This window comes from Onychostruthus taczanowskii, unplaced genomic scaffold (assembly GCF_017590055.1).
Source record: "Onychostruthus taczanowskii isolate IOZ18803 unplaced genomic scaffold, ASM1759005v1 scaffold56, whole genome shotgun sequence".
Taxonomy (NCBI): Eukaryota; Metazoa; Chordata; class Aves; order Passeriformes; family Passeridae; genus Onychostruthus; species Onychostruthus taczanowskii.
Genome location: NW_024503235.1, coordinates 5,493,608 through 5,510,663, shown reverse-complemented (window position 1 = coordinate 5,510,663; position 17,056 = coordinate 5,493,608). Strand labels below are relative to the sequence as shown.

General features: G+C 60.9%; 1 protein-coding gene across 1 annotated transcript in view; it reads right to left on the bottom strand.

Moving 5' to 3' along the window:
• Positions 1-13,745, bottom strand: part of SDC3 (syndecan 3) — a 40,220-nt gene extending 26,475 nt beyond the window's left edge. The window contains exon 1 of the mRNA XM_041417696.1: positions 13,526-13,745. Coding sequence (XP_041273630.1) covers positions 13,526-13,615 — 90 coding nt within the window. The 5' untranslated portion in view covers positions 13,616-13,745. The remainder of the gene's footprint in view (positions 1-13,525) is intronic.
• Positions 13,746-17,056: the final 3,311 nt, after the last annotated feature.

The window sequence follows — 17,056 nt, the reverse complement described above, 5'->3', positions numbered from 1 at the left end:
TTCCCAGAGGGAACATCCTCCAGCCCTACAACTCATTCTCCTTTCCCCAAATCCTCGCTCCCCGACGGCTCCTCTCCCACCCAGCCGCTGCCTCGGTTTCCCCAGCCCCTCCCTGTGCTGCACTTTGGGGGAAGCCGGGACCACCCCCAACCCCGAGTTCCAGGAGCAAAAGGATTGGCACAATTTAGGGGAATTTCCAGCATGGAAAACGGGTCTGGAGCAGGCAGAGGGGCCGTGTCCTGTCCCTGCAGGGAAGGTCGGCCCACAGACCTCAGGGGGCCCTCTGCTTTAACAGGTTTTGGGGTGCTTTGTGCAAACCCCACCAGTCCCACGTGCGGGAATATTCTTCCTGAACTGCTCCGGGGGGACCAGCCTGGAAATCCCCACTGACTCCCCCCAGAAGGGGGGATTTCCCCCAAAGGCATCGTCTCAACCCCAAATTCACCTCGAAAGGCTTTGCACATGAGGCTGGAAAAGGGTTTTTCTCTCACTTTGAGGGGTGCAGGGAGCATTCAGGCCTAGCCAGGTCACACATCAATGGGATTCTGGAATCACTGGTGTTGGAAAACCCCCGATGTTGGAAAATCCCCTCAGCCCCTGGTGTTGAACCATTAACCCAGCACTGGGCTGCCACTGCTCACCCCTGCCCCGAGTGCCACATTCTTCAAATATTTCCAGGGATGGGGACTCCCCCACTCCCTGGGCAGCTGTGCCAGGGCCTGACAGACTTTTCCACGAGGAAATTTTCCCTGATGTCCAACTTAACTTCCCCTGGTCCAGCCTGAGGCCGTTCCCTCTCCTCCTGTCCCTGTTCCCTGGAGCACAGCCCAGCCCCCCCCTACTGTCCCCTCCTGTCAGGAGCTGTGCAGAGCCACAAGGTCCCCCCTGAGCCTCCTTTTCTCCAGGCTCAGCCCCTTTCCAGCTCTGACAAACACATTAAACCCCGGGAATGTGGGGGTGACCTGTCCAGGCCTGGTTTAAGTGGCAGGCCAAGGACAGAGCTGTCACTGCCCTAAAGCCAACCCTCACCTGGCTGCCCCTAAAGCAGCGCCAGTCCTGTTACTGGAGACCCTCCAGGACCTGTTCTGGTGCTGAGCCACACTAATGAACCCTAAGAATGATTAATCAGGAATATATTCCAGACTCTCACAGGCAGATTTGGATCAACACCGGCTCCCCCTCCCCACAGGCTGGACTCAAAACCAGGGAAAACCCCAAGCAGCCCTCTTCCCTGCTCTCCTGGCGTTTAATTAGGATTATCCCACCCAGGGAGGTGCTTTTTTGCCCCAGCAGCAGGACCCGGTGCTTGCCAGCTCCTGTGTGTCCAACAGGAAGGAGTTCCTGCCCACCTTCCTCGCAGTTGTCATGGAAATGCAAAGCGAGGTTGATTAAGATGCTGCCAAATCCAGGATTTCCAGCTGGAGCCCAGCCTGGAGGGGGTGGGAGCAACCCAGGGCTGGGTTTGGGGGGAAGCCTCGGAGGGAGACCCAGCCCTGCCTGGGATGGACTGAGGAGCCTGGAAAAGCGCAGCTGGAAAGGGTTTTTCCATGAGGAAATAACCCCCGCAAGCTCTGAGAAGCCGAGTGGGATGCACAGGATGGAGTCACCCATCCCAGGCGAGAGGCAAGGGTGTCACGGGCAGGAATTCCCGGGAAGCAACCCCGCAGCTCCATCCCGCGAGCATCCGCAGGGCCGGGAGCGGGGCCGTGCCCGGGGGGCCCCGCGGAGCGGGGACACGGCCGAGCCCGTCAGGAGCGGCCAGAAATAGCCCCGATTTCCATATGTAGGACGGGGCGGCCATGCCAGCACAGCCACGACCTACTTTCCGCCGGCCCTGCCTCGCCCGAGCTGCGGCGGCTCCGCGGGGCCGCCCCGGGGCCGCCCCATCCCCGCGGGGGACCCGCGGCCTCGCCCCCGGCCCGCGGCCCCGGGGGAAGGGCCGGAGGTCGGAGCATCCCGGGGATTCATCCCGCGGCTCCCGCTGCCGAACGGAGCCCTCCGGCTCCTCCACAGAGCCCCGCGCTCCACAGGCGCGCCCTCCACGCTTTATTTTTAATTTTCTAAACCTTTTTGCAACGCTGAGCGGAGAGCCAGGAGCTTTATCCGGCGCCTCTGGGATGCTCCTGCCTTTCAGGGCCGCACAAACCGAAGCGTTTCCGTGTGAACACGGCTTTTTCCATTCAGAGGAGAAAAAAAAAAAGATAATATCCACCCCTAATCCAGCGCTGCTGGGAGTGTTCCCTCTCACGGGCAGTGTCCACCACCGGGGCTGCATTGGAGACGGCACCGGGAAGTCCCCGAGGGGAGAAATGCCAATATTTATTCCCCAACCTGTTGTTTCCCTCAGCAGATATCCAGGCAGGAAGGAGGCTCCTGCTCTTTCCACAGCAGCAGGGATTTTCAGCAGCCCCAGCCTGCTGTGGAAATGCCCCTTCCTGACACGTTTACTTGTTTACTTGTCACTTGTCCCGAGCTGCTCAACACTCCCAGCCTCGCTAGGGAATTAAAATGTATTGTTGGAGAGGGAAAATCAAACCCAGCTCTGGCAGCTCTGGGAACAGGTGAGGAACAAATAAATTGTGAGGGGTTTCGCTGCACCTGAGGCCTCTTCCCAGAGCGGTTCAGGTTGGTGCCAGGCGGCTGAGAGCACCACAGAAAGGAGACACAGAAATGTCCTGCCCTGCCACAGAGGGGAAGAGGGAGGAGAAACCTCGTTCTGCTGGGGGGCCAGGGCAGTGCCCAACACGGCAGCGGGTGGGGAACAGGGCCCAGAATGCTAGCGGTGGGAATGCCAGATGGACTGGGATCTTGCCATGGGAATGGACACCAGGATCCCCACAGGGGAATGGGTTCCAAAATCCCCTCACAGGGACTGGCACCAGCATTTCCATACAGGAACAGATCCCAGGATCCCCACGTGGGAATGAGTCCCAGCATTCCCAGTACAGGGCCAGGTACCAGAATTCCCACATGGGAATGGCTCCAAACATCCCAGGCCAACACCCCTCAGCCAGGCCTGGCCCCAGCCTCAGCAGCTCCAACCCCACAACCCAGCAGAGCAGAAGGAAAATGAGAGCAGGGAGAGCTCCATGCCAAGGGAATGTGAGCCCAGGGCACCAGGGCTCCCTGGCAGCCACCAGCAGGAGAAGCTGCTCCTGCCAGCCCATCCTCAGCTGATTCTCCAGGGGGATGCTCGAGGCTCTGTGAAGAGCAGGGGAGATTGTCCCCCTGCAGTGACCATCCCCCACCACACACCAGGTTTTCCTCAAATTCTGCACTCCAAGAGCTGCAGGATCCACCTTGTGCTTGGAAAAACACTTCCAGCTCTGACACCAGCAGGAAAATTTAAAAAATGGGACCATGGAAACTCTCAGAGCCCAGGGGGTGAAGGAAGCCCCCAAAGTTCTGATTTCACACAGGGAAGATTTTCCCACGGGTTCCATGGCTGAGGTGACCCCATTGGGAAGGAGAATTGTTCCCTGCTATAGATACATATTATAATATTGGCTTTTTGCAAATATTAACATGGATTCTATATGCGTGATGTTAAAGTAACTTTGCTATAAAGACGTAGTTTTTATTTCTGTTGTTCATTAAGCTCAGTGAAATAGCTGATATCAGTGTGCTTGTGTTAAAATGCCTGCTGGGGTGGGTAACACCCAATGAACACAGGATGAGGACGCTGCTACAGATCTGCCAACCATCAGCACTCACCGTCTGAAGGCAGTGTGGGCCAGGGCCCAAAACTGGAAGGGATAAAGAGAAGGAGCCAAAACCACAACCAAGAGACACACATGCCCTAAAAGGCGGCCCTGAGGAGGGGCCATGTAAAATAGTTCCTGGAAAATGTAAAGTAATTTATGGATATGCATAAGGGTCTATGAATATGCAACAGGCTGATGTAATTCAAAGGTATTGAAGGGGTATCCCCAAAGGTAACCGTGGTCTTGGCTGAGTGCCACTATGCACCCACCCGTAATAACCTTTCCTCTGTGGTCCTTGCCTCCTATTGTCCTTTTTTGACTTTTCACAGAAGAGTGAACATGTTTTTCACATTCCTGAAGCAAACAAAGCCAATTCCTGAGCCCAAAACACCAACTGACCCTTCATTTTCAAGTCCCACCAGGTCCACCCTCATTCCCACCAGCTGAGTTCTTCTCTTCCTTGACAAACCCTTCCCTACATGTCAGCAGCACCAGGAAAATGGGTCCCTCCAGGTCCCTGTGGCCATCATCCCCCAGCACCCTTTCGCTGCTTTTCCCAGCCCTGCTCTTCCCCCCTGGATTTTCCCTCCAGGAATTTTCTTTCCTCTTTTCCACACCAGCTCTGAGCTGGCAAGCCCTGGTTCCCAAAACCTTGGGGCAGGCAGAGCCCAAATCCACGCCCAGCCCTGGATCCTGGTCCTCCTCCTCACTCCAGAGTCTCTCCTCATTCAGGTTCTAACCTTTGCCAAAGAGAAAAAAAGAAAAGAAAAGAAAAATCACCAAAGCCCTGATTTTTATGCAGGGAAGTGCAAAGCTTGAGCAGGCGAGGGTGACCCTCATGCCCTGCTGCCCTCTGGAGAAATAGTGGATTTTTCCTCTGGAAGATCCTGGGTCAGACAAAGCAGCAGCAAAATTCCCCTGATCCTCGGGGTTTGGCTGTTTTCCTTCACCTCCCACCCCGTCCTCACCCTGGGTGAGGGGCAGGACCGGTCCCCGCAGGACAAAACCCACTGAGGCACCGGGAAAGTTCAGATTTGGTGTTTCCCTAATTAGGAGCGAGCAGAGGCGGGCAGGAAGCACCGGCCCCGCTCCAAAACCTCGAAAGGAGAAGGAACTCAATTAACTTCTCACTGCCCTTTCAGTTTAGGTCAGAATTGAGCTTGGGATGTGTTTGGAGAGCCACGAGGTCAGGTTTGGGGGGGTTCAGAGCTTGTCCCATCCCCCAGCTGGGTTTGGGGGGCCCAACCCCGGAGCTGTGACCCCGGCTGAGGACGGGAACACTGGGAAAACACACGAGCCGTGGATGTGGAGTTCGGCTGCTTTTTTTTTTAATCCTCTCCTCTAATTGCTGCTGCTATTTTAACAGAGCCAGGCATTTCCTTGACGATTCACGAGGCCTATAAATATTTGATGTCCCTTTCCCTCCACGCTCAGGCAGCAACTTCTGCTGGGGTTTGGGGGAAGAAACGCCCGGATTGGAGCACCGGGATGGGACAGCGGCCGCAGGGGGAGGATCCAGCCCCGGATCCACATGGAAAGTCTCCATCACACCCCTCTGCTCCTGTCCTCTCCTCCCCCCAGTTCCTAGAAGGAGATCCCACTGCCCAGCCTCCGTGCAATATGGCTTTGTGCTGCAGGAACCTAAATATAGAGCCTAAACCCTCCGGGGGCTTTGCTGCGCTCCGAGGTATTTATAGCTGCAGGCAAACTCCGGCTGGAGCGCTGGGAGCAGCTGGAATCGCGAGGAGGGATCGGGCCCTGCCTGCAGCAGGGATTTTGGGATTTTGAGGTGCCAGCCCCGCCCGGATCAGCCCCGACCCCGCTGATCCCTGACCACCGCGGCAGGAATGTGTGGGATTCTCACCTGCAGCGGAGGCAGATTTGGGGTTTTAAGGCCGAACCCAGAGCAAAGAAGATGAGGCTGAGAGGCTCAGGGCCAGCCCAGCTGCTGCTCTGCAGCTCCTTGCAAAAATCCAGGCACCCGTTGCTCCAAAAACATTTTCTGGGAATGGGGAATTCACCCCTTGAAGCATCCAAGTGGAGCAGGAGGGGTGAAACGGTCCCTTCCTGTCAGCCCTCAGTGGCCAGCCTGGCTCCTCTCCCATCCCTGATCTGACCCAGCCCACCGGGAAAACGCGGCTGGAGGGAGGGGATGGGGAGAGAGGGATGGGGAGGCCCAGGGGCAGCAGCCACTTCCCGATCCAGGGGTAGGTGCAGGGATGGGAACGGGCTGGGAGTCGGCTCTGCATCCCAATCCTGCCCCGGAATCCCTGGCAGCATCAGCAGCTGCCTGGCTGGGCCTTGGGAATGTTTTCATCCAGGAGTTCCAGCAGTGGGATCACAGGGTCAGCCTCAGCTGGAGCTGGTGAGAGCACTTGGGAATGTCAGAGTGGGATCAGAAGGAAAATCAGCAGGAAATCCCCTCAGTCAGGTTCCTGGGACTTCCCTGCCTCTGGGATGGTCCCAGGCACACCCTCAGCCTCACTCCAGGCCGGTGGGACCAGCAGCTAAAAAGCTCCTTGGAAAAAAAATCCCCAAACCCTCACAGAAATGAAGGATTTTTACCAAACCTTGGTCAGAACCTGCACAGAAGAGCCCATGGGAATGCTCCTCCCAGATCCCTTCCCAGATCCCTTCCCAGCACAATTCCCAGGTGGTCCAGGGCTGGAAGGAACTCCCTGAGCAGGCAACCCCAAAAAGTCCCAGTTCAGCCCCAAACTCCTGTGGGGGCTGGGAGAGGACCTGGAGCTGCTGCTCCCTGCAGCCCCTTCCACTCCCAGGAGTTCCCAGGAATTCCCATCTCCTCTTGGATCAGGGGATCCCCATGGACACAGGGACATCCTTGTGAGGGACAATGTCCCTCCCTGTCCACCCAGCCGTGCCACCCTCGATGGATTCCCTCTCTCCTTCCTCCTCCTGGCTGCTTGTTGAAGAGCTCTTGACATGGAAAATAAAGGGATTCAGGATGCTGCAAATCCAGGATCTGCTCCCAGCATTCTACCCACAGATCCCACCAGCCTCTTCCCACTGCATCCCTGGGTATCACCCTGGTGGCTTTAGGGACATCCATGGGACACTTTGGGGACACCCTGCCAGGGCCTGGCCATGCAGAGGACCCAGTCCTCCGTGGTGGAGGAGAATTAATTAATCCAAATTATTATAAATAATTCTAAATAATTAATCCAAATGAAAGGCAGGAGTGCAAAGGGGGAGAAGAGCTGGGCCACCCCAATTCCAGCACTGGGAACACACCAAAATCCAGGGGGTGCAGCCCAGCCCTGGGCCCCCAATGCTGCAGGAAATGTCCAAGGGGCAGTCCTGGGACCTAAGGTCACCGGGGGATCCTGGGATCCAGAGCCAGAGGGGGATCTCAGGATCCAGAGCCATCCCCTGACCCTGGGATCCATGGCCAGAGGCTGATCCCAGGATCCAGAGCCAGAGGGGGAATCTCAGGATCCAGGGGAGCCTGTCCCAGCTCCCACCTGCACCAGTTCATTACTGGTAAATGAGGAGAATGGCTCCTCCAGGGAAAACAAACCCGAGGAATTCGGTGGCTCTGGGATTTCAGACCCTGGGTGTCCCTATACGATGGGATTCCCACATCCCAGAGGAGCCTTCGGATCTGAAAAGGCCCCTTGGCCACTAAACCCCACCCAGGATCCCATTTCATCCAGTTCCCTGCCCTGGAGTCCCTGATGGACCCAATATCCCCATCAGCGCTCTCCCTAATTAACACCACGGTAATTGTCACCTGTCAGCACAGAGGGCACTGACCTGCTGCCACTGGTGGCTAATTAGAGCTTAATTAGGGCTAATCAGAGCCCTCACACACAGCCCGGGCCGGGGGGCACCGAGCTGGGCAGGAAATTGGAATGATGAAATCCTGGATTATTTCTGGAGGAGAAGGAGATCACAAAGGCAGCGGTGGCACCAAAGCCCAAAATCACCACAGAAGGGAACCTCCCCCTCAGAGCTGCCTCCAGGGGGTCCCAGCTGGCTAAAATCCCCCGTTCCATCCCCAGGTCCCTGGCAGCTCCGGGATTTCCCGCTGGGCTGGATCCAGGGCTTTGGAGCAGTCCAGCCCAGGTGCTGTCCCAGCTCCAGCTCCAAACCCTGATCCCAGCTCCAGGATCTCCATATCTCCCTCACCTGGCACTGGAGCCCGCGAGAGAGGGGAAAGGAAAACCTGGATGATGCCATGCCCCAAAAACCTTCAAAATGCAGGAAAAAATTACATTATCGCTGGTTTTCCTGCTTGATTTTCATTGCGTGCATGGGGAAGTTCTGCAGGGACACAAGGGATGTTCCCAGCACCTGGAAAAGTTGTGATGAGCCCAAACTTACTTCTAAAAAGCTGGGGATGGTAGATAAATATCAAGTTTGGGGAAGAAAAGCTCCCTGTGTGCTCCCAGACCTGCTGTCTCCGCAGGGAAGGCTGCTCAGGGAGGGACACAAACACAGCGATTTTCTGTTCCCTTCCAGCTAAACTTGCAGAAATGAGAAATAAATAAGATTTTTTTCTGCTTTAAATGACCGCTTTGGCCCCAAACTCCCACTCCCTTGCCCCAAAACACAGCCCTGCGTTGGATTTTTGACATTTGCTGCCTGAGTTTCCCTCCCAACCTCCCCAAACTCTCAGCCAGGCCCCCCCTTCCCTCAGCAGCTCCTGAACCAGCTCCATTCCCCTCCTCCTCCTCCTCCTCCAGAAAACATCATTTTTTTGGCAAACAAAGTGTTTTGCCAACAAGTTGTGCTCCGTGCTGCCTGGGAGATGAGGCTTTTCCCAGTTTTCCCAGCTTTTCCCAGTTTTCCCTGGCTCCAGCCTCCTCCTCCCCACTGCAGGTCCCCCTTTGGGGCTGCAGCCAGCAGGGATTTGTCCCCAGGCTCCCCCACATTGAGGTTTTCCCCCTTTTTTTTCCTAAAATAATCCAAATTTCTCCCCCAGCTGGGGCAGAAGCAGCAGCCCTGAGGTTGCTGCTGTTATTTTTATCTCAAAAGAAAGAGTTTGAGCCGTGGCCAAGCTGTGCTGAGGGAGGAGGGAGAGGCTTTTGTGTGGCCACAGAGATGAAAACACAGCCAGCCTCGTGGGCAGGGCAGAGGGAACGTCCCAGCCCATCCCAGCCCATCCCAGTCCAGCCTGGAGGGAGCTGGGATGGGCTGGGGGATGCTGAGGTGGAAAAGGAGGTTTGGGTCCCCTCCACATCGGTGCTGTCCCCTCAGAAGAGCTACACTCATGTTCAATGCTCAACCAGCCCAGAATTAACTTTTTTTGAGTCAATTTTAATAAAAATCCTTGAAAGAACAGGCTCTAAAAGTGCTTTCACCTTCCCACAGCCACATCCCACTCCTTCCTGACCACAGAAGGCCCCAAAACAGAGTTTGGGGGGCAGGTGCTGCACCCCAGGAGCCTCCTCTGCCTGGATCCAGCCACATCCCTCCCTCCCAGATGGAATTCCCGTCCTGGAGCTGCTCCGGAGCTCACCGAGAGCTCTGCACGAGGAGCTCGGCTTAAATGTCAAATTAATTAATGGGGAGAGAGGGAGGAGTGGCCACACAAAGCTCCCGGCTCCAGCTCCGCTCCCCCCGGAGCCGGGCCAGGGAGGGAGGGGAGGGACCGCGGGAACCTGGAGGGAACAGGGAACGGCACAAAACACGGGAGAAAACTGGGAATGGCTCAAAATACGTGTGGGAAACTGGGAATGGCTCAAAACAAGGGGGAAAGCTGGAAATGGCACAAAACTCATGTGGAAAGCTGGGATTGGCACAAACCATGAGTGGAAAACTGGGAATCGCACAAAATTGGGGTGGGAAAGCTGGGAATGGCACAAACCATGGGTGGGAAAGTGGGAATTGGTACAAAACAAGGGGGAGAAGCCGGGAATGGCACAGAGCACGGGGAAGGCTCCGCTCCTCCCTCCGCAGCCGGGCGGTGGCTCCGGAGCCCGGCAGGAACCAGCGGGGCCGAGGTGACACCGGGCAGGGCCACGGCCCCTTCCTGAGGAGAAACCCTTCTCCAGCAGCTCCCGAGCCCCGGGAGCCTCGGGCTGGCTGGGGAGGATGAGGAGGGAAGGGAGGATGCAGGGAGCACATCCCCGCGCTCCCAGGAGAGCCCAGCCGCATTTGCAGGGGGCTTCTCCCTCCAAATCCCTGCTCCCCATCTCCCGAACACCGAGAGCGCCGGGGCTGAGCCTCCAGGAGCAGAAGAGCGGCAAAACCCACCCAGAGCCGGGCGGGAGGCGAGGCTGGGACCGGCCCCAGCTCCGGGAGAGCCGGGAGGGACCGGGACACGGGGACAGGACCTACCGGAGCCGGGTTAAAGCCTCCGAGGGTTCGGGAAGGGAGGGGTGCCCGGTCCCCAGAGCCCCGTCGGGCCCGGCAGGGTTTGGTACCCGGCTCACGTTCCCGGGACCGGCATTCCCCAGCCCCCGCTGCCGTCTCCCGGGGCTGCCGCACATCTCCCGAGGGAAAGGAGCCCTGGGGACAGCCGGGGACTTCACTGCCACTGCTCCCAGGCAGGGATAGGTGACAGTGGCCAGAGGACCCTGCACCCCTGCATTCCTTTATTTCTTGATATATTTTTTTCCTCAGTTTCTCCATGAAAGAGGAAGGAGCTGGGGTTGAGCACGGCTGGACTGGGAGGACTGGGCTGTCTCTACAAACGGGGCTGGGCCGGACCCTGTGTGAATCCAGCTCACACCAGGGAGCTCCAACCCACCCCGGGGGCCGGGCTAAGCCCTGCAAACCCATGACAGCAAACCCCAGAGCACCCCCAAACCCCAGAGCACCCCCAAAGCTCAGCAGAGACCATCCCCCATGGCCGCGAGACCAGGCTGGAGACCAGGGAGCTGCCGACCCCAAAACACCAGAAAACGTCACAGGAATGAGGGTGTCCTGTGACCCCTAGCCCTGGTGGGACCCAGAGCTGTGGGGAGCTGAACTCCCCCAGATCCCTGGGGGCAGGAGGTGCTTCACCCCAAAACCCTGCAGGGCCTCTCTGAGGCCTGTGTCCCTCATTATCCCTCTGGACTGAGCCAAGGGAGCATCTGGGGGGTGGCAGGGAGCAAGGGAAGCCCTTCCACAGTGAAACAACCCCAGAGTAAATCCAGAGCTCCCCCAATCTCCTGCACCGGGAGCCAGGACCTGGTTGGCCCCAGCAATGTTCTAGGAACCTGGGAAAGGTTAGGGCAAATAAATGCTCTCGGTAATTAAGGTGATGAGTTGATCCCTAAACTGGGCTCCAACAGCAGCCAGGGCCACAACAAAGCAGCCTGACCCAACCTTGGAAGCCCCAGAGCCGAGGGGACACTCAGGGCTGGCTGCACCCACCCCCTGCACAGAGAGGAGCCTCTCCTGGGAATCTGGGGTGTCCCACAGGGGCTGAGCCCGTCTCTGCTCTGGGAAGGGCTGGTGCAGGAGCCTGGATGTCCCTCACCCTCTCTCTGCGTGGTCCATATCCATCTCCAAAGGGATGAGGCAGGACCAGGGAGGAGCCTTGGGAAATCACAGCCAAACCCAAACCTGTCCACGGCACTGTTGGGAAACCCCTCTGGCAGGGATGGAGCCCACCAGGAGGAGCAGCCCCTGTCCCCCAGCTCTCCCACGCTGCCACGTAAAGGGTTACAGGGACTGATCCCAAGGGGATCCATCCCAGCTTCCCCAAAGCCGAGAGGGGTCACGGACTGCAGGAGATCAAAGGGAGGCATCGAGTCCCGGGGAGGTGTCAGAGGCGTGCCCTGCCCCTGTCCCCTGCTCCCCTGGGACGGGCACGGGGACCCGGCCCCGAGCTCACGGGTGCGGTGCCTGCGGGGCTGGAGTCGCTCATCCCGGCTCCTCCGAGCAGCCGGGACCGCTCCGGGCGCTGCTGCAGGGAAAGGTTCCCTGGCAGGGCCGAGGGTCCGGCGCTGGGGGAACAGGGATCCCCAAATCCATCCCCATCCCACCGTCAGGGATGTGCCGGAGCTGTGCCAAGCCACCGCTTCCCTCCCGGTGGCCCAGGGGAGGAGCTGAGTCTGTCCAAGGAGAACGAAGGACTGAGGAGGGAAGAGAGGGGGAGAGGAGAGGCCTCGATCCCATCCAGGTGGAGGCAGCAGCTTCTCCAGCCCTTGGGAGCATCCCACATCCCATCACCTCCAGCCCGGCACTGAGCAGCCCCACAGCCTTCCCCAAACGGCCAAACCTCCCCGGGAAATGCCAACAGCCTTATCCAGTAACCTCCAACTCCCTAAAAGCAAAGGGGGAAGCTCATTTAGGGGGGATGAATACCCCAGAGCCACCCCCACACCCCCAGGGGTGCTGGGGACACCGGCACAGCCACACTCACCGCTCAGCACCGCGGCTACCGGGCACGGAAGGAGCGCCCGGCAAAGCAGAGCCTTCCCCGGATCCATGGCAGAGGGAACATGGGGCTGGATAACGTGCCCTTGGAGCCAGCAGCCAGGCAGGTTGGCCAGAGGTGTTGGAGGAGTGTCTCACGTCCCCTCGGAGACGCTGAAGTTGTGTCTCTGCTCCAGAGGGGCAGAGCTGCTGCTGGGAGAACGCCCCTGCAGCAGAAATGGGGGAGCCAGCCCGGGGCACCCCCAAACCAGAGCCCCGGGAGGAGGGAGATGAGCTCCGGGTGATTCAATGCAGCAGCCAGGCCCTGGGGCTTCTTCCCCTCTCCAAGAGAGGAGGAGGAGGAGCAGCCTTCCTCCCCACCACCCTCTCCCGTTGCTCCCGAGCTGGGAGGGAAAAGCATCCTCGGGCTCCTTCCCAGAGAGCATCCCCCAAAAAGCAGAGCCCCAGAACTCCAGCGCCGGGCTCGTGGCAGGGAGCAGGCGGGGCAGAGAGGTTCCTGCGGAGCCCAGGATCCCTTGGATCCATGGATCCCGGCGGGGAGCAGCAGCTTTGGAAGTGCCACGAGCACCCCCGGCCCCTTCTCCTCCGGCCACACGGACGGAGAAGAGCGGGCGCTGCCTGCGCAGCTCGGGCTGCGTCTGCCGCCCCCCGCCCCATCGGGGCTGGGGATGCTCGAGGGGAGGGGGAAGGACTGGGGGGGCAAGTCCCTGCTGCCCCCGAGCTGCAGCAGGGGGGTTCCTCCCTCTCCGCCCCTCAGGGTGGTTTTTAAGGCGTGTTTCCCTACGACCTTCAAACGGCAGCTGCCCGCAACCCCCTCCCCACGGCCGCCACCCTGCCCGGCACCGCCCGGAGGGTCGCAGGGGAGGGGACAGCCCCGGGGGCAGCGCCTGCTGGGCTCGGGGGGGCTCTGCAGGCACCGAGGGGCTGCCATGGGGCCGGGTGCCGGGAGCGGAGCCCTTCGGGAGCTGGGAGACCCCACAAGCCGGGCCCCGCTCTCCGGGGGCGCCGCTGCCGCTGCCAGACCCCGCACGGTGCCGGTCTCCGCCCGGTACCGCTGCCGGCCCCACGCCCCCCGCCCTCTGCCCATCCACGCACGGTACCGAGGCCGGTTCCGGACCGGCGCCGCTGCCCGGGGCCAGCCCGTGCACGGTGCCGGTGCCATCGCACACACCCCCGTTCCCCGCGGTACCGATCCACGCGCGATGCCGGAGCCGGTCCCTCCCCCCTGCCCACGGCAGCTCATCCGCGGGGCCGGTGCCGCCCGCTGCCGGTCCCCGCTGCCCCCTCCCGGTGCCGGTGCCGGTCCCCGCTGCCCCCTCCCGGTGCCGGTCCCCGCTGACCCCCGCCCTGCACCGGTCCTCGCCGCCCCCTCCCGGTGCCGAAGCCGATCCCTCCCCTCACCCCCCGCTCGGTGCCGGTCCCCGCCGCCCCCCTGGCGGTGCCGGTGTCCCCCGGCCCGTGCCCCCCGCCGGTGCCCCCGCACTCACCAGCGCGGCGCGGGCGCTGAGCAGCAGCAGCAGCAGCAGCGGGAGGCTCCGCAGCCCCCGGGGCGCCGGCGGCGGCACCTCCCCGGGCATCTTCCTGCCGCAAGGACGCTGCCGGCGGCGGCGGGAGGCGGCGGCGGGGGCGGGGAAGGGCCTTTGTTGCCGCCGCCCGCGGGAGGCGGGCGGTGGGTGCGGGCGCTGGGTGCGGGGCCGCCGCCGCCGCCGCGCCGGGGGACTTGGGACAGATGGGGGGGAGGGAGGGGACCTGGACCTATGGGAGGGGTCTGGGGCAGACTGGGGGAGCCTGGGGTACATGGGGGTACCCTGGGGGACAGATGGAGGGGGGGTCTGGGAAAATTGGGAGGACCCTGGGGTGGATGGGGAGGAGCGTGGGGGACATGTGGGGGGCATCTAGGGCAGGTTGGGGACCCGGGGATAGATGGGGGGCGACATGGGGTGGATGAGGGAGACCATGGGGACATTTGGGAGGGGTCTGGGGCAGACTGGGGGAACTTGGGAGGGGATAAGTGGAGAGATTGAGGTAGATTAGGTGGGGCGTGGGTTAAAGGGGGGGAGCCTGATGGGAAGGGGGCACCTGAGGCAGACTGGGGGGCGACCAGGGACAGATGGGGAGGGATTTGGGGCAGGTGGAAGGGACTGGGGTGGATGGGGTGCACTGGAATGGGTAAAGGAGTGCACTGGGGCAAGCCCCGGCTGTGTGGGGGAACCCGGGGCAGATCGGGGAGATCCGGAGGGACATCAGAGGGTCTGGGGGCAGCTGGGGGCACCCAGGATTAGATGGGGGGGAGCCCAAGGTGGTGTCCGGGACACCTGGGGTACCCAGGGATGGATGGGAGGGGAAAACCTTCGGGCATTCCGGGAATCACTGCCGGGCGGACGGGGTGGGGGGGCGGTGGGCGGACGGGGCTGATCCAGCCTCAGTTTCCCCGTTCAAAACCCGGGATGGCAGTGGGATCAGAGGGGCCATCCACACATCCACACATCCACACATCCACACATCCTGTGACCTCCACACACCTGCCAGATGTCCCGGGAGTGGCTCCGGGGATTTGGTCACCCCTGGGGGTGGTGTGGCTGCGGATGAGCTGGGATGGAATGGGAATGAGCCATTTCCACACACGTGGAATTCCTCCTTTCCTGTCAGGGGCCTAAAAATAGACTCAGACTCTCCTGAACCCCCTCATTTACCTCCAAAATACAGCCCGGGAGGGGCTTGGGGAGGCAGGGGCGTTACTGGGACAAAGGAGGGAAAATCAGTCAAATTCGGCCAAAAATGGAGCTGAACCTTGGGTTGGGGGAGCAGGCACTCGGCTCCCCACAAATCCCCCCCGAGGATCCTCCCACTGCCCCGGGACTGGGAACTCAGGAACACCCAGGGGGAGTGGGAAACATCGGGGGGGCTCTGGGGGCCCCCACCTGACAGACTCCATTGGATTTTAATTGTCCTGTAATTAGCAGAATCCAAATCAATTATTTTAAAGTGCATTTATAGAAGGAGTGAGAAGTGGGAAAGGGGGGGGGGGGGCACAAAACCCAGGGAAAGGTGGGGAGGGGTCCCCGGGACTGGGGGTGCAAAGGGGTTCCGGGGGCATCCCAGGAACACGGGGGGAGGTCCCAGAGTGGGGGATCCCGGACAGTGGGATGGCCCCGGAGCAGCGGGGTCCCAGAGAGGGGGTCCGGGGCGTCCCTGGGGCCATGGGGGGTCCGGGAGAAAGGGGGGTCCGGGGACAGGAGGTGGCCTTGGGGTGGGGGAGTCCCAGGGACACCGGGGGGGCTCAGGGACAGTGGAGGAGGTGCCAGGGACACCGGGGACATCGAGGACACCGAGCCGGGCATGTCACAAGGCAGGGGGGTCCCAGGGTCACAGTGGGTCCCGTGCAGGAGGGGTCGTGGAGCAGGGGGCCACCGATGCTGGGGAGGTCCCAGGGACCGGGGTCCCGGTGCCAGGATGCCCCCACACAGAGGGTCCTGGTGCCGGGTGTCCCCAGGCAGGGAGCTGTCCCCACACAGGGTCCCGAGGCAGGGAGGTGTCCTCAGGCAGGGAGTTGTCCCCACACAGGTCCCCAGGCAGGGAGCTGTCCCCACGCAGGTCCCCAGGGCAGGGAGCTGTCCCCACGCAGGTCCCCAGGCAGGGAGCTCTCCCCACAAGGGCCCGCTCGCCGCCCGGGCCGGGCCCGTTGCTGGGCCTGCACCGCCCCGCCGTGGCCGCCGCCACCCCTGCAGGGCCCTGGCCAGGGCCGCAGGGTCCCCGCGGGTCCCCACCGAGGGGTGGCACCCCAGGCGTGGCCCCTGAAGGGTGGCGGGGGTTTGTGGGACCCCTCAGGAGAAGCTGGGGGCGGGCGGAGGGCGCTGCCAGCGGGGGCCTTGTCCCCCTGCTGCCGCGGTGACAGCGGCAGCTCCGGTCCCCTTGTGTCGCCTCGGTAGTGGGCAGTGTGATGGGACAGGGCGTGGCACAGGAGAGCCGGCTGAGGTGGCAGGTCCGGCTGAGGTGGCAGGTCCGGCTGAGGTGACCGGTCCCTTCACGTCCCTCCTCAAGCAGCAAGCACCAGCTGTGCTCAGGAGGGAGCGAGGCAGGGCCGGTGTCCGTGTCCTTCCCGGACCGTGTCCCCTCTGTCACCTGGCAGGGCCAGGGGCTCCGGGTGAGAGCTGATCGCATTCCCGAGCACCTCGGGGTGGGAACAGTGCCAGGGCTGGGCCCGGACCCGCAGGAGTCTGGGGGAGCAAACACAGAGCCGGGGCTCGCTCCCCTTCTCCTGCAGCCTGAGTGGAATGCTCAGTGCTGAATTCAACATTGCAAACTAGATTTATCTCCCTTGTTTTCACCCCAGGGGTGACCAAGGCCCTGGATTGTTTGTCCCCAAACCTGCGGCTGACTGAGCTCCACAGGCACCACCAGGTAAATGAGGCCGTGAAGAGCTCAGAGACACCCAAAGGGCTCTAATGCCCCAAAGTTCGAGTGCCCGTGCCCCTGGTGGCTCAGGGCCATGCTGAGGCACAGGGTGGCCTCAAACGCTGGGCAGAAATGGAGTCAAACCCCAAATCTGCTGAATTTAACACCAGCGGGGTGGGAAAAGGTCAGATCCAGTATGGGGTCCCAGATCAGTCCCAGTGTGTGAACAGATCAATCCCAGCGTGGGAAGAGATCAACCCCAGTACAGGATCCCAGCTCGATCCCAGTGTGGGGATCCCAGATTGATCCCAGGGTGGGAACAGATCAATGCCAGTACAGGGTCCCAGATCAATCCCAGAGTGGGGTCCCAGGCGGGCTGGCCCTGCTGAGGGGTGGGAATGGGACATGGGAAGAGTCTGGGCTTCAAACCCACCCTTTGCATGTGCTAAGCCAGAATATGTAATTTCCTGTAAAATGGGAATTTTCTTGTCTTCTATCACCTGACCACACATGACACTGCCTCCACAAGTTCCCAGATTCATCAACATTGCCCAGATGTCCCTCTGGAAAAGGTATTTAAAATGCAGCAAAGTGCAGTTACAGATAGGGAAGATCCCGGATGC